The sequence below is a fragment of the Mercenaria mercenaria genome, chromosome 6 (assembly GCF_021730395.1).
Source record: "Mercenaria mercenaria strain notata chromosome 6, MADL_Memer_1, whole genome shotgun sequence".
In the NCBI taxonomy this organism is placed as follows: domain Eukaryota; kingdom Metazoa; phylum Mollusca; class Bivalvia; order Venerida; family Veneridae; genus Mercenaria; species Mercenaria mercenaria.
Genome location: NC_069366.1, coordinates 89,201,415 through 89,225,223, shown reverse-complemented (window position 1 = coordinate 89,225,223; position 23,809 = coordinate 89,201,415). Strand labels below are relative to the sequence as shown.

The window sequence follows — 23,809 nt, the reverse complement described above, 5'->3', positions numbered from 1 at the left end:
AATTTCCTTTCCACAAATATCACATTGAAATATAAAATAATACCGTATTTCAACGAACTATAAGTGTTTGGGTGTCTGTTTTGATTATTTGGATTCTTTTTGTAGTGATGCTGCATGAATGCAAAGAGAGAGAGAAAAGCTACATACCTAGAAGTTAGTCATACAGGCCTGTAGATCTTTGCAGGGTCTTGTTGTGAGATATAAGGACTTGCATAGCAGATTAAATGCATAACATAAGAGACTAAATATCAGGATATAATAATAATAATAATTTTATTTGTGCACTTCATGTCAATACAAATTACATAGCATAATACATAATCACAGTATTTCTCAGATATCACAGTTGTAATAAAAATGTCATCTATCACATAATAATGATTATAATTTATCACAGGATGTTATTCTTGTTTTGATAATATAGTGACTGAAACAAAATGTAAATAATATCAATATCACAGATAGTTGTAATACTTGTTCCGGTATAAATAATTGTAAATAGCAGGTAGTCCACTGGATTGCCTGTAAGGCTTTGGCGTTACATGCAAAAACTTATTTCCAATTTGGTCCATGCTGTCACATTTAGTTCTTAAGTGACTGATTGCTCTTAACAAAACTGTGTCAGATGATGGTATAAAAGTGACAATGAAATCACAAGACAAAGATCTTACGTTGTTATATTACATATTATAGAGTGGTTAATACATTCCATTTTAAAACAGTATTCCGTTTTTGAATACAAAGGTGTTAGCACATCATGATGTCATGATTGATGCTACAGTTTAGATGTTTGTGTCATTAGTGTACTGTATTGAGAAATGAGTAACTCAATAAAACTATTCTACAAGTTTATTTACTAAGGCACTACAAGTGGTCATATTGCATGCATGTATTCAACTAACATATAATGGTATCAGAGAGACATCCTTCTGCTAGGGAGCTAGTGGGAGGAGCTGCTATCACTTGATTGACATTGTATTTAACAACACTACAATTCCTCCCGGCCAAGATTTGAAATTAGCCAGAATAAAAGAATGTTTATACTAATCAAATTCTCCAACAGCAGTGTCATTGTTTCCAAACATTAACCGAGATTACAGGTGTTTGTCTTCACGAGTGTCTGTCCAGATAACGAGAGTTTTATTTGTAGCAATGATATGCCCCTAATTGCTTTATCGTCTTATCTCAACGTTAATGTTCAATGGCTGATTTAAAGATTGGTTCCGATAGCAAGTACTGTCTACACGTGTTCATAAATTACTTTATTGTTTCTAAGATTGTGAATGAGACTGGCATTTCATTCAATTAAATAAATTATATGCCGGATGATACAAAATGAATTTGCAATGGAGGTCAGATATATTATTCTAAAACAATAATGTAAATCCAGTAACAAAACAGTGTAAGCATATGAATGGCATGTATTATTTCAATGCACCTGTTGCATGTATAATTCATGGTGAATTACATTTTATTGTTAAATCCTTTTACATCTCTTTGGATATTTTTTTCACAACGTTACATATTTAAATGGTAGATTATTGATTAGCACTTTTAAATTCCAATTTGAATGCAGCTTTTAAATGATAGATTATTGATTAACACTTTTAAATTCCAACTTCGAATACAGCTCTGCTTTGAATTATAGCGGATTATTATGCCGCTATTTAGTACTCTGACACACATAATCTTTTAAGTAATCCGGTGGTTTTTTCTGTCTTTGTGTTCGTGGTAATACGGCATCGCCAGAGTCGTTGCCTTGGTGTGATGGTGTTTCGTGCCTGGTTTTCTTCTCGAATTGGGATGATACGGTCGTATCATGGTTGGCGTTGGTTTTCTCGTTGTTTGGCTCATTTTTCGACGTTCCGACACGTTTAAAGAATGAAGAGTTTCGAGTTATTTGTTTGTCCTCGCGTTCGGCGGTTATCATTGACCCTTTTGTCTTGATTACCTAATAGGGTATTGGATCGTATGGGGTCGAAAATTTGTTGTGTTTGTCTTGTTTTACCAACACACTGTCACCAATTTTAATTTCAGTTTTTCTCGTGTTTCTCCGTGTATCAGCATAGTCTTTCATTTTCTGCTTTGATTTTCTGTCATTTTCTCTTGCGTTTTTGTGTTTTTTCGATTTCTTTTGCCTTTGTAAGAATGGAATTTTAATGTTTATGGGTCTTCCATAAAATAGGTCAGAGGGTGTTTCGGATGTCGTTCCGTGCGGTGTCGATCTGTAATTTCTCAGAAAAGCATACATGTCTTTTTTCCAATCAGAATGATGGACATGGGAAGCTCTGATTGTTTTGCCTATTGTTTTCATGAAGCGTTCACATTCAGCATTTGCCTGCGGCCACAGCGGAGTTATTTTCTTGTGTTTGAAACCCATATGCTTAGCAAAATCTTTGAACTAGTGTGAATTCATGGGACTTCCGTTGTCTGACTTTAACACTTCTGGAATCCCTGCTTCAGAGAAAATTTTGTCTAGCACAGGAATCACTGTGTTGCCTGTGATTGAATTAAGTACTTCAACGAACGGGAAACGTGAGTATTCATCCATTAGCACGAGTAAATACTTTCCATCTGGAAATGGTCCACAAAAGTCCAAGCTAACTACCTGAAACGCATATTTTGGCATTTCACTCATTTGCAGCGGTTCTTGAGTCTTTTTATTTGTTGCTGCTAGACACGGAATGCAACTTTTGCATTTTGCTTCTACTAATTGATCCATGCCTGGGAAATACACTTTCTCTCTTAATAATTGTTTGGTTTTAACAATTCCCTGATGACCCTCATGAGCTAATGATATCACTTTATCTTGTAATTGCCTAGGGATAACAATCCTGGACTCATGCAGCAGAATTTCACCATTTTGAAGATTTACTACCGACAGCTCGTTTTTGCAGCGTGACAGGGTATCAATGATTTTGTTTTTGCTTGGGTTATTCCAGTTTCCAGATTTGACATATTTAATGGCCATTTGGAGGTCAACGTCCTGGGATGTTGCTTGAATTATTTCATTCATGTTCATGGCTACAGGGACATCATGATATGCCAGGAAATTAACATATTCCTCTGCCACACTTGTTTGTTTGTGTTTTCCTGTGTCTGTGTGTCTGCTCAAGAAATCCGACATGTTTGAATCTCCACTTTTATGTATGACGTTAAAGTCGTATGATAATAGTCGCATTCTCCAGCGTTCAAGTCTTGCTGATCCAATTTTTGACTTTGGATTACTGTAGATATTTTCAATGAATTTCGCATCAGTGATCACAGTGAACTTGTGTCCATATAAGTATATATGCCAATGTTCTACACTCCAAACTAGTGCCAAATTCTCTCTTTCTTGCTGAGAATATGAATTTCTTTCAACGTCTGTCAATGACCTGCTTGCATAGCACACAACTTTTCCTTCTTGTAGCATTATTGCGGCTACTCCAACGGGACTTGCATCTGTGATGATCTGTGTTTCCTTATTAGGATCAAAGTAGGTCATGACAGTATCACTGCTGAGGATCGATTTCAGCTTAAGGAATGCTTCTTCTTGTTCATTTTGCCATGTCCATTTTGCGTTTTTCTTTATCAGGCGTCTAAGAGGCTCTGCAATTGTGCTGTAATTTTGAATGAAGCGCGACACATAATTTGTCATAGCTAAAAAGCTTCTCACCTCTGGCACATTCTTGGGTGGTGGTGTGTTCTTGATGGTTTCGACCTTCTTTGGGTCTGCCGACATGCCGTCTTCACCAAATACATATCCAAAGAACTCTAATTTGTTCTGGTTGAATTCACATTTCTTTTTATTTAGCGTAATGTTCATTTGTTGTAGTCGCTTTAAGACTGCTTCAAGCCTTCTGTCATGCTCTGTTTGGTTTCTAGCATATACGATTATGTCATCCGAAATATTTTTCACACCATCTAATCCCTCTAGAGTCGTACTTAAAGCGTTTTGAAAAATTTCCGCAGCGCTATTTATTCCAAAGCTTAGGCGTTTGTATCTTCTCAGTCCAATATGTGTGGTGAATGTCGTAATGTTTCGTGATTGTTCTGATAGTTCCAGCTGGTGATATCCCTGATTCAAGTCTAATTTAGAGAACACTTTAGCACCGCTTAAGTCCACGATCATATCATCAATAGTAGGAATTATATGTCTTGTGCGTTTTATTGCTTGATTAGGCAATCTCATGTCAACACAAATCCTTATTTGGTTTGTTTTGCTTTTGGGCTTCGAAGCCACCACTATCGGTGATACCCAATCTGTCGGACCATCTACTTTCTCAATGATGTCTAACTTTTCAAGCCTTTGGAGCTCATCTTCAACTTGTTTTCTCAGGTGAAAAGGTATGCGTCTGTGCGGCTGGGTGACAGGTTGCACATTTTTGTCAACATACAACTTTACTTCAGTGTCTTTCATTTTTCCAATACCCTTGAAGACAGATCCATATTTATCGCAAAGTTATCGACCTTATTCTGTGTTATGACACTTATTTCAGGAATAACCTGGAGATCAACAGATGTCAAATAAGATAACAAGTTGCCACTTTTACCTTTTGCCACATATACTGGAGCTGTTGTGATCTTGTGTTTGGTTTCAATTGTCGCCTGGAACTTTCCTAATAAGTCTACTTTATTAGCACCATAAGCATATACTTTCGTGTCTACCTTACTGAGAGTCACTTTGTTTTTTAGCTTGCTGTATGTCCTTTCATCAATTACATTTATAGACGACCCTGTGTCTATCAATGCCTTGACAGACTGACCGTTTATTTGGATGGTCAAATTAGGTCTTGATGACTGCAACGAATTCACTGATAATCCAAATATGCTATTTTCATTTTCACTTTCGCTTCTAGTTTCACTTTCAGTTTCGCTTTGAGAGCTTTCATCATCCATTCTGTTTACATTTTTCCTACGATTTCTCTGCTTGGACCTGCACACTTTTTCAAAATGACCTTTCTTTTTGCAGTATGTGCACGTCTTTCCGTCCGCCGGACATTTTCCTGATTGATGTGGGTATTCGTATCCACAATATTTGCATGTTGCCTTCTTTCTGGTCGGATAAGAGTTGTGTTTTGATGATGCTGACTTGTGTTTCGATTTCATGACATTCACTGCATCTTTCTTTGAATTGTTCTCAATTTCGGACGCTTGTAGATCCGATAGTTCCAGGGCACGTGCTTCCTTTATCAAATTGTCCAACGTCAGATCATCTCGTAAAGCCTTTCTACGTAACCGTGTGGAGGTACAACCTTGAATGATTTGTGATTTGATTTCTTTGTCCGTGTTAGGAAATTCGCAATTTCTGCTTAATGCCCTCAATCGCGTGTGAAAACTGTCTATGTTTTCGCTCGAGTCCTGCTTTGCCTGTCGAAATTTTAAGATTTCATACTCCGTGCACTTTTTTGGTGCGAAATATTCAGTCAGTTTTGTTTTTGCGGTTTCATAATCGTCCCCGGTGCCTTGCAATGTATCAAATATGTCGTTGACGTCTTCCCCTGCATAGTGAAGAAATAATGCACGTTGTCGCGTTTTGTCTTTGATATTCATTCCAATCATAAGATTTTCAAAACGGTTTGTCCATTTTTTCCACCTTGTGTCTATGCCAGGCTCGTTTACACTAAATGCGGGAAAAACTGGTAATCCTTGTGCCATATTTATGTAATAGTTATAGTATGTGTGAGAGTGTGTTACCAGGATATATATATCAGAGCTAGGGGTACATCGAGGGTATTTTTCTCTGCACATATTGTCGAGGCCGGTAGGCCGAGACAGATATGTGAAGAGAAAAATAACGAGATGTACCCCTAGCTCCGATATATCCTGGTAACACACGAGCACTACATATTATAACTGTTTTATCGCATAGTTTATCATTAAAATTTATATATCATTTTCATTTAAATTTGTTTATTATTATTTTTACTATTTTGATTCCCTTTCTGCGCCTCGCTGACTGAAACACTAAAACTTCTGTTTTAGAAAATGTGTTCCCCAGATAAAAGTACCCAACAAATTTCTGCATTGGTTTTAAATCTTTGCATTTCATTGGCCAGACATATTGTAAAACTTGTTGTTTTGTTTGTAAAAAAAAATCAAAGAAAAAGAAACATTTGAGAAATCTCAGAATTTCATATATTTCATGTATTTCTGAATTTGGCAATAACTATCAAGTTTTTGAAATATTCTAGTTTATTTATTCTTTTACTTTATAAATGTAGGTGTTTGTGACAATTCTTTCTCTGTGAACTGTAAATTGGAGCTAAAATCATCTTTTCTTTGAAAGGAAAAACTTATATTCCCTTGATAGGACCTCAATAGAGAAAAAGTGTTCCGATATATATCGGAACAGTTTTACTGTGCTGATATATATCAGAACACTTTTTTTCTTATGAAACTCCATAGAGATTTCCGTGTTGATATATATCGCAACAGTTTTGTAAGATATCAGCACAGTTTTGTAGTAATAATGTGTGTTACTATGTATAACATGCTGCAAAGATCAAAGGGAAATTGCCGCACTATGCGATAATGTCTAAATATCAGTGTTATTGATAAATGACAGTTATTGTTACAAAGATGTCCAAAAAAGTGTTCTAAACTTTTAAGTTCCTGCTCATATGTGTAAACATAAATTCCAGCGTTTTTTGAAAGTACACATTTTATTGCAATTTATTGTAAGTCAACTTTTTTTATCCTCGTCGCCATTGTACTGTATTGAGAAATGAGTAACTCAATAAAACTATTCTACAAGTTTATTTACTAAGGCACTACAAGTGGTCATATTGCATGCATGTATTCAACTAACATATAATGGTATCAGAGAGACATCCTTCTGCTAGGGAGCTAGTGGGAGGAGCTGCTATCACTTGATTGACATTGTATTTAACAACACTACAATTAGAATGCAGTCAAACCCGTCGATAAAGACCACCCTTGGGAGAGCAAAAATTTGGTCTGTTTTGGGAGGTGGTCTTTATTCACAGGTTAAAATACACTGTAAATGTTAATTTGGGAAACAAAACATGTGGTCTTTAGAGATGGTCTTTAACGCAGGTTTGACTGGATTTATATATATATATATAGGTCTTACAAAATCAATGACACCATGATACAAACATATGCAGAAACTAAGGGTCTAATAACTTTCTACACAAATTGACATGGTAACACAAATACTAAACACTTATTTCATAAAAATACCATAAAAATTTGTTAAAATGACACTAGTTAAAAAAAATATATATATATAAAGATTTCTCATCTCTTTCCACATCTGTTAATAGATGTTTCTTTAAAAGTCCTTGGACTTTGTTGATTTTATGTCAGCTGGAAACTTATTCCATTCCTTAATTGCATTGTAATAAAATGAATTGATGTAAACCCATTGACTTGTGGCATATAAAAATTTAGATGAGATCTGCTCCTGTAAGACTGGATATCACTGCATTGTTTAAAGTGTTCATGCATGTAACTGGCAGACTTGTTATGGGAAATCTTATAGACATGATTCAGTCTTAGTTGTGTACACCTGTATTCAATATTCAAAAAACCAAGATCTTTAAAATCTGTGACGCAAAGTTTTATTTATTTATTTATTTGGGTTTTACGGCGCACCAACACAGTATAGGTTATATGGCGCCAAACAGGACTACAGATTCTGGTTTCACATCTCATTTACATCGAAATAAAAACATGAGGTATGGAATCAAAATTTGCATACCTGCTGGAATCACAGAGTAACTGCAAAACCAAGTGTTAAGACCGTATTACTCGCCTCTTACGATCATGTAAGGGTAAGGCAGTGGTTCCAAATTCTTTTTATACACAGATCGTCCCAGAACCACATGGGGCCTGTGATACAAAGATGTTCTACAATCGTAATAATGAATAAAGTGAATTACTTTGTTTTGAGACACCTATAGTTTACACTTCAGCATTTTATTAAGACCACAGTACCACAAGGTTGATGCATAATCTAAATGACATTGTATCAAAGAATTACAAAGAGTCTTTCTGAGAGATTTCTTTAAAAAGCTTTGTTGACAGTATAAAAATTTAATCCTAGAATTCACTTTTTTCACAATATTTTCTACAATGGATGTGCCCGACAAGTCTGCATTTAAAAACGAACGTTGGTACTTAACTGAAGTTTGAGACTTGATCTTGCTACTGTTACATTTGATGCTAAAATTTGGGACTTTACTGAGTTTTTGTTGGGATCCAAAAAGAATACATTCCGTTTTCCCAAGATGCAAAGAAAATTTATTATCAATTTGCCATTTGCTACAGTTTTCTAATTCTTTGCTGAGGACATGACTAATTTAAAAATGGATCTTCATGAGAAAGCAAAATGGCACTATTATCTGCTTAAAGAATCAGTTTCATATCATTAACATAGGCTAGAAACAGTAAAGGCCCAAGAATACTATGCTGAGGAATTACACCGCATACAACCAAACTGAAATCAGACTTTGCTCTATTCACATGAAAGGACTGAGTTCTGCCAGACAAATAAGAACAGAACCACTCCACAGACTTCAGGCCCATCTCCCAAAGCTTCCGACACATGATATCATGGTCCACTGTGTTGAAAGCTTTCTGCTGGTCAAGCATTATCATACCCGTAAACAGGCCCTTAGAAGTCTGCTCACGGATATTATCTTAAGATGGATGAGACAGGAGTCGATAGAGTAGCTCCCCCTGAATCCACTCTAATATTCATTACAAAATACCGTTCTTGTCAAAAAAGGATTCCAACTGGTTGTAGACTGCGCACTCAAGAATTTTAGAAACGATGGACAAAATACTGACTAGTCTATAGTTACATACTTCTGATCTGTCGTTCTTTTTGAAAAGAGGTTTAACCTTGGCGCTTTTCATATCAGTTGACACAGTATTATTTACAATTGAGCTATTAATTAAGAACGTTTCATGAATTTCAATAAAAGATGCTGAATCTTTCAAAAATCTAGCAGGTATCTCGTCTAATCCTGTACTTGAACAATTTAATTTACACAGTTCTTTGTAAACAAAAGATTCAGACACTGTATGAAGCTTAAAACTTTTGGAATCTAGATTTCTTCTTTTGTAAAAGTCTTTAAATGCATCGGACACAACATTAAAACAGTTTGGAGCTGCATGGAGCTTGTCTGCCAACACAGAAGTTACAGTAGTGGAGAAATGGTTGAAATGGTCAGCTATCATTTTTGCTTCGAAACAAAGGTGGTCTTTTATCTTTAGAACAACATTTGCTGATGATTTGCTGTTATTACTGTATCCTAAAGTTTCTAATTGAGACCAGAGAGACTTTAATTCAGCATTCTTAAACTAGGTTCTAAATTTAGGTAGAATGAGATTAAACATGTTTGTTGCTTTTCTAGACATCCCAGACACTCCAAGCCTGCTTGATAGCCACATGAACTAAATACATGTATGATGATGAGTTAACTGTTTGTTTGGTATTGTTAATGTTAACAGTGCCTTTTCCAGTGTTCCTTAATTCCCTACCTGTAATTAATTGCTTTCTATATGTAACTGACCACTTCTTCACAAGAGCTAAGAGGTAAATATCACATTAATGTTTTGTCTTACAGATAGCCATACAGGTTTGAACCAACAACCTGATAGAAAGTTTTACCTGTTGTGTAAACAGGATGAGCTAGCTTTGTGAAAGGTATATTTAATATATACAAAACAATGATGAAATTAGACAAAAACCTTATATGCATGTATATTTTTTTGTCGAGCCCGCTTGCGGAAGCTAATAGATACAGTTGTCTAAATGGCTGTTTGGTGTATGTATGTGCATCCGTCAATCCGGCTTTGTTTGTCCGGCCCATAACTTTGACATGCATTGAGGAATCTTGGATATATTTGACATGAATTTTTAACTCAAAGATACAGATTGTATCTCAAAGGTCAAGGTCTCACTTTGGAGACAAAGGGTCGGCTCAACATGTTGCCCATGGGCATCTACTTTTCTTATATTAATATTATCAAGACAAATATTTTTTTGCTGAGATGTAAAAAGGGCACATATATAAATCATGCACTGGGCTTCATTTCATGTTGTTGTCAGTCACTGTAATATTTTAAGGATGTCACATTTAATAAAGAGAGAAATATGTAAATGAGATATAATTTTGGCAGTTAAAGTCTATCTTGGTGATATGTTTTAAGGTTGTCTTGCAGGAAAAGAAGGAAAATGACTTTAGAAAAGATGAGATACAACAGGTACAATGAGTTGTTTGCCCCTTCTAAACATAGAGATTTTAGTTAAAGTTTTTATAAAGTCCAAAATCTTCTTCATTACTTAAAATATTCAAATTGAAACTAGCTGTACTGGTCATCATGACAGGGTACAACAGTTTGACAAGATGTGTAACATTATCTTTAGTATTCCTGAATCAGGCCCTTGTAGGTTAGGGTTAGGGATTAGGCTTCAGATATTCAATTGAAACTTGTGTACTTTTTCAGAGTGACAATGTACATTACTTTGACAAGATGTGTAACTCTACCTGCAGTATTTCCAGTGTTATGCACGATAATGAGTTCAAAATTTAGGTTAAAGTTTTTCAGAGTACAATGTCATTACAATAATAATAATAATAATAACAATAAAGACTTTATTTAACAAGGCTACATATTCGACATCATTGTAGAAACTAAAGTCAAACTTTACACTCGTCATTTAGATAGTAACAGAAGGTTATTACATCAAGTTCCATAACTCTTACATGAATTTGGACTATGCTCTTAGATAGAAAATCTAGTTTACTGACAAGCCTTCAATAGTAGAGAGTGCCTCTTTATTAGATAGCTCTTGTTAAGACTGTTTGTTTGGCTGATCCTGTGGTCACTTTTCAAATTGACCAATGACAACATTACATGATTGTCTGTGGTCATAAGGTGATTCCTACTGTTTTGGGGGTTAGTTGGTCAAGGTCAAAGATTTCACTGGCGTATAATCATTCACCTTTATAATTGAAGGGCTCATGATACAGTCTACGTACTCATTGGCTTTGGCTCTTGCTTTATTAGCCGTTAAATTTTGTAGTATAAATTGTTCTTTAACGTTCCACAAACAAAGTATTACTTAGTTCACAGCATTTGAAAAACTTCGGGCTGGCAAGCCACAAATAAAAACAGTCTTAGAATGGCTCAGCAATAGATGTTATCCCGCAATCACTAATTATTCGTAATAATCAATAAATGACTGCACCAAAGGCAAAAAAAAATATTTCTGTCACAACCTCTGAATTTATCCCCTAGAAATCACTATCATTGAATCCTCTGATCTCTAATTATCAGACAGCAGATTATTGAAATTGCTGTAAATCTTGCAAAAAAAACCTGAAAAATTTCTCCCTTGAAGAAGTGCATGCTAATTTAAGGTGTCACACCACTATGGCTTATGGGCGCCTGAGGTTAAAATTCCCCCAGGACCCCAGTTCTAAACACAGATATGAACACCGGCTGATATATAGGTGTTCGGTCGTTGCTTATGAATTACCAGAAGGACTGCATGTGTCACATTGTTGTAAATTTTCCCTCTGTTGTCATGTGTCTCATTAAAGCTTGGAGCCACAAAATATTATCAATGAGAGACATCATATAATTTGGAACTTACCACTTTAATTTGTATTTATACATGTTCATTTGACTATATACATATACAGAAGACAACAGTTACTTGAAAGGCTGGGGGGAGTGTGGGGTGGGGGATATATAAGATAGGACTATTGCTGTATGGCTGTCACTTCTAAATCGGCCAGCAAGTCAAGTCACACATCACTTGAAATTGATATGCATATAAATGGTCTGATAAATTCAGGATTTTTCTAAAATCAGGCTTTATGTCTGTTAATCCCTTGGAATAATGTAACTGTTCATGTACTTTGTACCGTCCATTACGGCTTGCATATCGGGACAGTTTTGCCTTTAGCTTCCAGCGTTATGTCTTACATCTGCGTTGAACAGAGTCTGTTCTCAGCAAATGATTAATTACAGAAGTACCCTTAGCTAGAGAAGCATCCAAAGACAAATTTAATCAGTACAGAATCAGCAAAGCCACTAAGTTTAGTTGAAGAATCTGACAGTGGACTCTACCAAAACAGTTATGAAAAAATGTTGATTGTCAGGCATACACGGCTGATATGATTTGTTCACTGCTTTGCATTTTTGAGTTGATGTCAGGAACCTAGTTTGGTCTAAACTGGAAGGGCCTAGGAATGACTGAAGACATGCCCATAGAATTTCTTTATCAGACTTGGACATTTTCAGTTTTTTTATTTACTCTGCAGTAATTACTGGTGCAAAGTAAACTATTCTACAGAAATCCCCACAGTAGCCCTTGAAACACACAATTATTGAAGATATTATGTTAGGCATTTTCTGTTTTGTAAGGCTGAGGTCACGTCAGTATATAGAGTGGGGTTTTTTTTTCAGCTCAGCCACACACAGGGCCTGGACAGAATATAAGATTCTTTCACTGGTTGTAGGTGCAGTTGGGAAATTACGGTAATTTCGGTAATTGTTTAGACAGTAACGAGGCTCTAGACAGTTACCCGCGAGACGGATATTCCTGTCTGCAGCTACAGCCAGTGATAGAATCTGTATTTCTTGCATACCATATTCAAGAAATAATAATAAAAATAAAATCAATCGAAACGGGGTTCTTTATAGAACTATTTCTTATAGCAGCATATTTAAACAAAGTGCGGAAAACCAATGTTGGTAAATAAGAAAGATGTCATGATGTTCAAAAAAAAATAAAAATGTTTAGTTCCAGTTTTGTTTTATCAGTTGCAGCGTAACATTATGAATTTTTGATAAAATAACCTTTTTTTAATCAAGAAAATATACTATCAGGAACAAAAAGAAAAAGTCTTGGAGTTTTATTCCTTTTATGAAATAAAATATAAATCTTCTACAGATTATATAGTCTGTAATACGTCATTTACAATATGAGAGTACATTCCGGGGTGTAAGATTGATTTTACTTGCACCGGTAAAAATACCGGAAAACACCATCTGGTATGCAAGAAAGGGAGAATCTGTTTCTATAGTTGGCTTTGAATTGGCCAGTAAACATGGTCTTACTAAATGGAAGAATCGGTGTGTGGAGGAACTTTAAAAGTGTGACTCTCCCCCGAGCATCCTTATAGTATCCACCGAAACAGACACCCAAGATAGCCCTCAAAGTAGGGAAACCCTGCCGAGAAAGCACCGCCATTGTTATGTTATATTGTTAGATGACCCCTATTGATTTTGAGGTCGATTGGTCAAAGGTCAAGGATACATTGACCCAGAACAGTAGAACTTTATGTACAGTGACTAAATAATTTCTGTTCCTTGTGCAATTACTGAATGCATCAAGGGGGGCATTTTGTGTTCTGAGAGTTCTTGTTTTGCATTAAAAACAGTTAAATTATCTGTCCAAATAGAGAGTGTGAGTATTGTCATGGTTATTAGCACCATAAAGGGAGGTAATAAAAACAATGGATACAATAATACAAATAGCTGAACCAAATTTTAGACCCTTTGACCAATATATCAGAAAATATTTATCAAAAGAAAGATTTATCAAGAAACTTGTGTGTATTATGTTTGCAACCAAAAATGTGGCAGTCACATTACAAAGTGATCATAATTACACACCTGTATACTGTATCTGTTTCCTTTAAGCTTTGTTATTTTATAGTTTTGGGGTGATAATTTTATATGAATTGTTTGATGAAAATAAGAATAAAATCAAGGCTGGTCAGATGCATATGTACCAAACAGTGAATGCTTCTATACTGTCAAGGTAGTCAAGGTATAGATTAGGACTGGGACTATTACTCGGTTAATCGGATCTGATTCGATTACTAGGTGAAATTGGTTTCAATTTTGCAAAACTGGTAATCTCTGTCAAATAATAAACATCACGAGTTGTACTTTATCTTTATACATTTCTTTGACCAGCACATAGATCCACAGTATATTTCCGCTAAATCACATCAACTGAACATAATCAATAGTCTCCAGTTTGTATGTCGTGATATATTTAAAATAAAATACAGCAAAGTATGACTTATTAATTGCCACACTGCTTGCAAACGATAAAGTCGGTAAGTGTCTAATGAAGTCAGCTGCTGGAAGTATGGTGTTGGCCCGGTAATTTCTCCTTCTTTGCTGTATAGTAAAACAAGCACTTTTGGATATGGATTGTGAATTTCATAACAAAATTGCAGCATTGACAGCTCTGTATTTCTGAAGAGTAATACTATCCCAGTCAATATATCACACAAAAATGCTATCATCAACAATGAACCTTTTTGCTACACATCAAAGTATCTAATCCATGTTTAAATTCTCTCTGACATCTGTCATGGCCGCATGCAGTCTGGTGTAATTTTTAATCCTTCCGCACAGAAATGTAGTCCTGAAAAACACACATAAAACAACTGTTAAAGACATCAGAAATGACACAAAATGTACACAGTTTCAATAAATACGTTTGGAATTTAACAAGTCAAAAGTAGCGATACAGTCTAACCTGTACTAACGGTCACCTCCGATCAGCGGTCACCTCTGTTCAGTGCTCATTTTATGACGCCCCCAACGGATTTTCCTCTATTTCATCACTTTATTAAACTGCCACCTCCCGCCAGTGGCCGCCGAAATTGCCTCCCGACCACCGTATTTGACCCCTTTCAGCAGCTATGTTTCTTCAAAAACCAATTATTTTTAGGCGATAATCGCCGAAGATACCTGATTTTCGAGAAACACGTGATTGCTAAGTGACAAAATGACATGAGCTTCTCAATTAAAACTGATAACCAAAGGTGTGATCCCCTTTTTGTTACGATCAAATGACCAGTAATTATTTGCAATTAGCGTGTCGCCTCGTGTCAATTTGTTGTTCATAGTTTGATCTCGGTTAAAGATTATACACGATATCTAATAAGTAGCATAATATTTGTGATTTTTAGCTCGACTATTCAAAGAATAGTCTAGCTATTCTACTCACCCTGGCGTCGGCGTCCGCGTCACACCTTGGTTAAGTTTTTGCATGCAAGTACATACAGCCATCAATTAAAGGCATATAGCTTTGAAACTTATTTTTTCCTTTTCTAGGTCAATTACCAACCTCACTGGGTCAAGTCCCATAACTCTGACATGTATTTTGAGCAAATTATGCCCCCTTTTGGACTTAGAAAATTTTGGTTAAAGTTTTACATGCAAGTTACTATCTCCAAAACTAATGCAGATATTGATTTGAAACTTCACATGTGTCTTCGGGGTTATAAAACTAGTTGATAGCAGCAAGTCCCATAACTCTGACTTTCATTTTGGCCAAATTATGCCCCCTTTTGGACTTAGAAAATTCCGGTTAAAGTTTTGCGTGCAAGTACATACAGCTATTTCTAAAAGGCATATAGATTTGAAACTTATTTTTTCTTTTTCTAGATCAATTACCAACCTCACTGGGTCAAGTCCCATAACTCTGACATGTTTTTTGAGCAAATTATGCCCCCTTTTGGACTTAGAAAATTTTGGTTAAAGTTTTACATGCAAGTTACTATCTCCAAAACTAATGCAGATATTGATTTCAAACTTCACATGTGTCTTCGGGGTCATAAAACTAGTTGATAGCAGCAAGTCCCATAACTCTGACTTTCATTTTGGCCAAATTATGCCCCCTTTTGGACTTAGAAAATTCCGGTTAAAGTTTTTCGTGCAAGTACATACAGCTATTTCTAAAAGGCATATAGATTTGAAACTTATTTTTTCTTTTTCTAGATCAATCACCAACCTCACTGGGTCTAGTCCCATAACTCTGACATGTTTTTTGAGCAAATTATGCCCCCTTTTGGACTTAGAAAATTTTGGTTAAAGTTTTACATGCAAGTTACTATCTCCAAAACTAATGCAGATATTGATTTCAAACTTCACATGTGTCTTCGGGGTTATAAAACTAGTTGATAGCAGCAAGTCCCATAACTCTGACTTTCATTTTGGCCAAATTATGCCCCCTTTTGGACTTAGAAGATTCCGGTTAAAGTTTTGCGTGCAAGTACATACAGCTATTTCTAAAAGGCATATAGATTTGAAACTTATTTTTTCTTTTTCTAGATCAATTACTAACCTCACTGGATCAAGTCCCATAACTCTGGCATGTATTTTGGGCAAATTATGCCCCCTTTTGGACTTTGAAAATTCTGGTTAAAGTTTTACGTGCAAGTTTCTATCTCCAAAACTAATGCAGATATTGAATTGAAACTTCACATGTGCCTTTGGGGTTATAAAACTAGTTGATAGCAGCAAGTCCCATAACTGATACGCATTTTGATCAAATTATTCCCCCTTTTGAACTTAAAACTCTTTTGATATTTAACCTTTTTGGGTAATATTTTCCTGCTTCTGGGACAATATTTCGAATAGTCGAGCTTGGCTGTCTTACGGACAGCTCTTGTTTTATATTTCTTTCATCAAAATACTATTAAATTTATACAAAATTTATTGCGTTTGAAAGAAATATAAACCACTGGATCTTTTACGGAATGTAATGGCAATCTTAGATTTTAGAGTAGACAGTAAGCTCAGAGAGTAGCTTCCCTTACCAAAATGGCGAAAATTGTAAACAAACTTGTTTTGAAGTTGGAAAATTGTCTGTAAAAATTTTTGTTGTAAAAAGAAAAAAAAAAAAAAAAAAAGAGTTTTAAATTGCTGAGATGACCATTCGTATTGTGAAGGCAAATGGTAGAATAATATTTGAAAACCGAAAAAGAAATGGGACTAAAGGCTAAACTGGTCAGAAGTCTGAAAAATACATATACTGGCTGCACACCTTCGATCAGCGGTCACCTGGCTTAAACGGCCAAACTGTCTTCCTCTGGCTGGCCACTTAAGACAGGTTAGACTGTAGCTTCAAATTGGGAACTTCAAAATTTCAAAGAACAACTTCCTAGGATTCAGCGACCCGGAAGCACTTCAATACTGGGGTGACACTGTACCTAGATACGGTCGTCAGGAAAGAAAACAGCATTTTCAATATGGCGGCCGATTAACCGGTTTGATTCGATTTCAAACAAATGATTAACCGTTTTCAAAATTTTGAAATCGTCCCAGCCCTAGTATAAATGGTAAATGATTTGTTCGTATTGCTTATTAGCTCATCTGAGCATGAGGTCCTCAAGGATGTGCCATTGGTAAGTGATTGTCTGGCGGCATCCTTCAACATTTTCCTAAACCACCCGGCCAATTTTGATGAAACTTCTCAGGGGTGTTCCTTGGATGGTCCTCTTTAAAAAAAAATTCAAAGAATTAAATTCCATACAGAACTCTGGTTGCCATGGCAAGCTCAAGGAAAAACTTTATGTGTTCAAATTATCCCCCCTGGGGTGAAATATTGCCCAGCCCAGGGGTTCACTTAGTTCATATAGGCGTATACAGGAAAAACTTTGAAAATCTTCTTGTCCAAAGCCACAGGGCCTAGGGCTTTGATATTTGGTATCTAGCATCATTTAGAAGTCCTCTACCAAGATTAAATGTCAAGGTCACAGGGGCCTGAACCTGGAAAACCTTTGCTGATCAATAACTTGAAAACCACTTGACATAAAAAGTTGAAACTTCATAAGATGATTGGACATGCAGAGTAGATGACCCTTATTATGTCTCCCAGTGGTGTGGGAGACATATCGATTTACTCCAGTCTTTGTGTCCGTCACAAAGCTTGTCCGCACTCTAAGTCGAACATTTCTCATCCGAATTTCACCAAACTTAAACAAAATGTGTCTGACAATAAGACCTCGGCCAAGTTTGATAACTAGCCAAATTGGTCCAGGCGTATTGGAGTTATGGCCTTTGAATTACCAAAAATCGGCCTTTTTACTCTTGTCCGCACTCTAAGTCGAACATTTCTCATCAGATCTTCACCAAACTTGAACAAAATGTGTTTGACCATAAGACTTTGGCCAAGTTTGATAACTAGCCAAATTGGTCTAGGTATTTTGGAGTTACGGCCCATGAATTACCGGAAAGTCGGCCTTTTTACTCTTGTCCGCACTCTAAGTCAAACATTTCTCATCAGATCTTCACCAAACTTGAACAAAATGTGTTTTACCATGAGACCTCAGCCAAGTTCGATAACTAGCCAAATCGGTCTAGGCATTTTGGAGTTACAGCCCTTGAATTAAAGAAAAATCAGTCTTTTTACTCTTGTTTGCTCTCTAAGTCGAACATTTCTCATCCGATCTTCACCAAACTTGAACAAAATGTGTTTGACCATAAAATTTCGGCCAAGTTCGATAACTAGCCAACTCTACGTAGGCACTTTTGAATAATGGCCCTTGAATTACTGATTGGATCCACTCTTCCAGACCATCTAATTGGATCCACTCATCTAAACCATCTAGAGAAACTAGACATTTTTCATAGGGGCAGTTGTGGGAGACATGCGCTTTTCTCAAAAGCATCTCTAGTTGATTTTGGGTTCATCCATCAAAGGTCAAGGTCACAGGGACCAGAACATGGAAATCCAATTCCAGTCAATAACTTGTGATTCATTTGACGTAGAACCATTAAGCTTCATAGGGTGATAGGACTTACAGAGTAGTATTGTTTTGGGGGTCACTTCATCAAAGGTCAGAGACACAGGGGCCATCCGTCAGTCACACTTCATTTTCAATCAATAACTGGATAACCCTTTGACGTAGAACCTTCAAACTTCATTGGATGATAGGGCTGATGGAGTAGATGATCCCGATTATTTTTGGGATTACTAGATCAAAGTTCAAGGTCACAGGGGCCTGAACATGGAAAACTGTTTCTGATCAGTAACTTGAGAACCACTTGACCAAAAGTGTTGAAACTTCATATAGAGTAGATGACCCTTATTGATTTTTGGATCACTTGATCAAAGGTCAAGTCGCAGGGACCTGAACATGGAAAACGGTTTCAGTTCAATAACTTGAGATCCTTTTGACCCAGAACCTTCATAGGATGATAAGACTTACAGAGTAGATTACCTGTATCGTTTTTTGCCTCACTTGAGCAAAGGTCGAGGTCAAAGGGACCTGAACATGGAAAACTTTTCCCATCAGTAACTTGAGAACCAGGCCCCATGTTCACAAAACATTTTCAGTCTCACCTGAGTTTGATAATGAAACTTAATTTGTCATTTATATCTAAATAGCATGTTTAAAACTAAATTTTAAGTTAATAACTATTTTCAAGTGACTATTCAGAATTGATGGTCAGTCTCAGTCGGAATTTAACCTTAAAGTTGTAGTAAAATTGATATTAAAATTTCAAACTCAAACTCAGCTGAGACCGAAAAATGTTTTGTGAACACAGGGCCAGTTGACCAAGAATGTTAAAACTTGATAGGATGATTTGACATGCAGAGTAGATGAACCCTTATTATTTTGGGGTCATTCAGTCAAAGGTCAAGGTCAAAGGGGCAAGAACATGGAAAACCATTTCCAATCCATTACTTGAGAACAGGCCTAGAATGTTGAAACTTCATGGGAAGATTGAACATGCTGAGTAGATGATCACTATTGCAGCCAACCATCAGTGTCTCTTTGGCCCTCTTGTTATGAATTCTGTATAATTCATGATAATACCTCAAGCTCAAGTAGGGACAAATTTCAAAGTGATGGCCACTGTCCAAAACGTGTGCAGAGAATATATAATACAATTAATTTTGATAAAAGAAACGTCAGCATATTGGTGCACAATCATAAAACACAAAATAAAACTGTGATTATTATTTTTTTTCTTGGTAGCCTCAAGTAAAAGAATTTAATGAGACAGAATTCTAACTCCAACATTCAAAAATTAAGGTTGAAGCCTGTGGGACTGTTTAAAATTTTGCTCACTTCATTCAAAAATAGCCTTGGGCCCGAAGTAATACCTACCTACATTTCTTCCACAATATGTAATCTAAACAGTAACGGCAAAATTTTACTGCATGAAACTCAGTATTTTTAAAAATGTCTAACTCTGCCCCTCTTCTGTTTCAGAGGTAAATTCACTTTGAACAGCAAGTACTAGTAATCACTTATCAAATGAAAACTTTTCACTTTTATACAATAAATCAATAATAAATCTTGAAAAAAGGAGAAACTTACTAGAAAAAAAAAATATAAGGGGGAAAAATTAGATTAAAGATGTTGATTTAATTAATTTTGGTGTTGATTAAATCAACTTTGACACCAACGTATACTTACCTGGCATTTTGAAATAATTTTACAATACAAGGCTTAAAAAAAAAGAACGAGGACAGTGGAAATACGTTTGAATTGAGAAACCCAAACACTTCATTAACCTTACAGGAGAATAATAACTTTCTTTGAGCCCATCACAAAATGAACATACTTAGCAGTTACCATGCTGCATGTACAGGTCTGTTTGTTCCAACGATCTTTATTACAGGTCACGTCTGGAAACCTAAAGAACGAAAGGTTTATTTTCTTAAAATGATTATTGACACATCCTGCAAAATTGCAATTCATTTGCACCTTTATATTGCCCAAAATTGTACTTAAAGCAAACAAAAACATCTAACACATGCAGCGCTTTCCAGTTACAACTAGGCGTTTGATTTCACCTCTGCTTGTTGCTAACGCCCTAGGTTCAAAGAATGTGTGTAACTTTTATAGAAGAAACTTAATTCTGTACTTGTATCATTACATTATGCAAACACACTTGAAGCCTTGTACACAGGAACGCCTTAGGGACAACTGACCCTCTTGTATTCCTATTTTTCTCCTCTTATTTTCAGATAGGATAGTTAGCTGAATATCCTGAAAGGGTCCACCTGTGCCATGGAAGTTTGAAAGCTGCTATATGGACCTTACTGTCAGACAAATCACATTTACCTCTGGCTGAGTGGAGGAGAACAGGTACACTGGTTGATCACTTAGAATGTAGATGTTTTGCATGATAAAGTGTCACGGCAGCAAACACGAGTAAAAATGGTGTCAAGGCCATTGAGCTTCATGGCAGTTCACAAAAGTGAAGATGGCAGCAAGGTCACTGAGCTTTATGACAGTGCACATAGGTAAAGCGAGCAGCAAGAAGGTCACTGAGCTTTATGACAGTGTACACAGGTAAAGCTAGCAGCAAGAAGGATACTGAGCTTCATAGCAGTGTACACAGGAAAAGCTGGTAGCAAGGTCACTAAGCTTCATGGCAATGTACACAGGTAAAGCTGGCTGCAAGAAAAATCACTGAGCTTCATGGCAGTGCACGCAGGTAAGCCTGAAAGCAAGGTTACTGTTCTTCATGGCAGTGTACATAATTAGGTAATATTGGTAATGATGCCATTGAGCTTCATGACATTGTACACAGGTAGAGCTGGTAACAATGTCACTTTGCTTCATGGCAGTATGCATAGGTAATGGTGGTAGCAAGGAAGTCACTGAGCTTCATGGCAGTGTACACAGGTGAAGCTGGCACCAAGAAAGTTACTGAGCTTCATGGCACTGAGCACGGGTAAAGTTGGAAGCAAGGTCACTGTGCTTCATTGCAGTGTACACAGTCGAAGCTGGTAGCAAGGTCACTGAGCGTCATTGCAGTGCACACAGAGTTGGTAACAAGAAAGTCACTAAGCTTCATGGCAGTGTACACAGGTAAAGCTGACGGATAGAAGGTCCTTCGAGCTTCATGGCAGTGTATGCCAATAACGCTGGTAGCAAGAAGGCCATTTAGCTTCATGACAGTGTACACAGGTAAAGCTGGTAGCAAGAAGGCCATTTAGCTTCATGACAGTGTACACAGGTAAACCTAGAAGCAAGGACACTGCTTCATTGCTATGTGCACAGATAAGAGTTGGTAACAAGAAAGTCACTGAGCTTCATAGCAGTGTACACAGGTAGAGCTGGTAACAAGGTCACTGCTTCATTGCAGTGTGCACAGGTAGAGCTGGTAACAAGGTCACTGCTTCATTGCAGTGTGCACAGGTAAAGCTGGTTGCATGGAGACTTAGCTTCATGGCAGTGTAGACAGGTAGAGCTGGTAACAAGGTCACTGCTTCATTGCAGTGTGCACAGGTAAAGCTGGTTGCAAGAACACTTAGCTTCATGGTAGTACACACAGGTAATGCAGGCAGCAAGGTCACTGTGCTTCATTGCAGTGTACAGCCTGCCCGCTTAGCTCAGTAGGGAGAGCGTTGGTCTATGGATCGGGGGATCCCGAGTTCGATCCCAGGGCGGGGCGTATGTTCTCTGGGACGATTTGATAAAAGACATTGTGTCTGAAATCATTCGTCCTCCAACTCTGATAATTCATGTGGGGAAGTTGGCAGTTACTTGCGGAGAACAGGTTTGTACTGGTACAGAATCCAGGAACACTGGCTAGGTTGACTGCCCGCCATTACATGACTGAAATACTGTTGAAAAACGGCGTTAAACCCGAAGCAAACAAACAATCATTGCAGTGTACACAGGTAAAGCTGGTAGCAAGGACACTTGGCTTCATGGCAGTGTACACAGGTAAAACTGGCAGCAAGAATGTCACTGGGCTTCAAGAAAGTACACTGAAGAAGGTCACTGAGCATCATGTCAGTGGAATCGAGTAAAGCTGCAACTAGAAGGTCACAGCGCTTCATGGCAGTGCACACGGGTAGACCTAGTAGCAAGGTCTAACACCTTCATGGCAATCAACACAGATAAAGCTGTTAGACAAAAGGTCACTGAGCATGATGGCAGTGCAGACTGGTAAGGCAAGTAGCAAGAACGTTGCTTGGCTTCATGGCAGTACACACAGTTAAAGCTGGTAGCAAGAAAGTCCCTGGGCTTTATAGCAGTGTACACACGGAAAGCTGGTAGACAAAAGGATACTGAACTTTATGGCAGTGTACACAGGTAAAGCTGGTAGACAAAAGGTCACTGAACTGTATGGCAGTGTACACAGGTAGAACTGGTAGACAGAAGGTCACTGAACTGTATGGCCATGTACACAGGTAAAGCTTGTAGACAGAAGGTCACTGAACTGTATGGCAGTGTACACAGGTAAAGCTGGTAGACAGAAGGTCTGTACACAGGTAAAGCTGGTAGACTGAAGGTCACTGTACTGTATGGCAGTGTACACAGGTAAACCTGGTAGACTGAAGGTCACTGAACTATATGGCAGTGTACACAGGTAAAGCTGGTAGACAGAAGGTCACTGAACTACATTGCAGTGTACACAGGTAAAGCTGGTAGACTGAAGGTCACTGTACTGTATGGCAGTGTACACAGGTAAAGCTGGTAGACTGAAGGTCACTGAACTGTATGGCAGTGTACACAGGTAAAGCTGGTAGACAGAAGGTCACTGAACTGTATGGCAGTGTACACAGGTAAAGCTGGTAGACAAAAGGTCACTGAACTGTATGGCAGTGTACACAGGTAAAGCTGGTAGACTGAAGGTCACTGAACTATATGGCAGTGTACACAGGTAAAGCTGGTAGACAGAAGGTCACTGAACTATATGGCAGTGTACACAGGTAAAGCTGGTAGACAGAAGGTCACTGACCTTTATGGCAGTGTACACAGGTAAAGCTGGTAGACAGAAGGTCACTGGACTGTATGACAGTGTACACAGGTAAAGCTGGTAGACAGAAGGTCACTGAACTGTATGGCAGTGTACACAGATAAAGCTTGTAGACAGAAGGTCACTGAACTGTATTGCAGTGTACACAGATAAAGCTGGTAGCGGAAGGTCACTACACTGTATTGCAGTGTACACAGGTAAAGCTTGTAGACAGAAGGTCACTACACTGTATGGCAGTGTACACAGGTAATGCTTGTAGACAGAAGGTCACTGTACTTTATGGCAGTGTACACAGGTA

At 37.2% G+C, this 23,809-nt stretch overlaps 1 protein-coding gene and 1 long non-coding RNA gene across 3 annotated transcripts in view; one reads left to right on the top strand and one right to left on the bottom strand.

Annotated features, from left to right (window-relative positions):
• Positions 1–2,250: 2,250 nt before the first annotated feature.
• On the bottom strand, positions 2,251–5,640 carry LOC123558069 (uncharacterized protein K02A2.6-like). Its single transcript, XM_045349946.2, is given in 2 exon segments — positions 2,251–4,450; positions 4,453–5,640. Coding segments are annotated over 2 exon segments (3,237 nt in total). The 3' UTR covers positions 2,251–2,401.
• Positions 5,641–9,546: 3,906 nt separating this feature from the next.
• LOC128557914 (uncharacterized) overlaps positions 9,547–23,809 on the top strand; it is a 29,785-nt gene continuing 15,522 nt past the window's right edge. Inside the window, exons 1-3 of one of the 2 annotated variants that reach the window (XR_008371503.1) lie at positions 9,547–9,661; positions 10,168–10,221; positions 20,762–20,882. This is a non-coding gene — a long non-coding RNA (uncharacterized LOC128557914). The remainder of the gene's footprint in view (positions 9,662–10,167; positions 10,222–20,761; positions 20,883–23,809) is intronic. The other variant, XR_008371504.1, reaches the window with a different exon arrangement.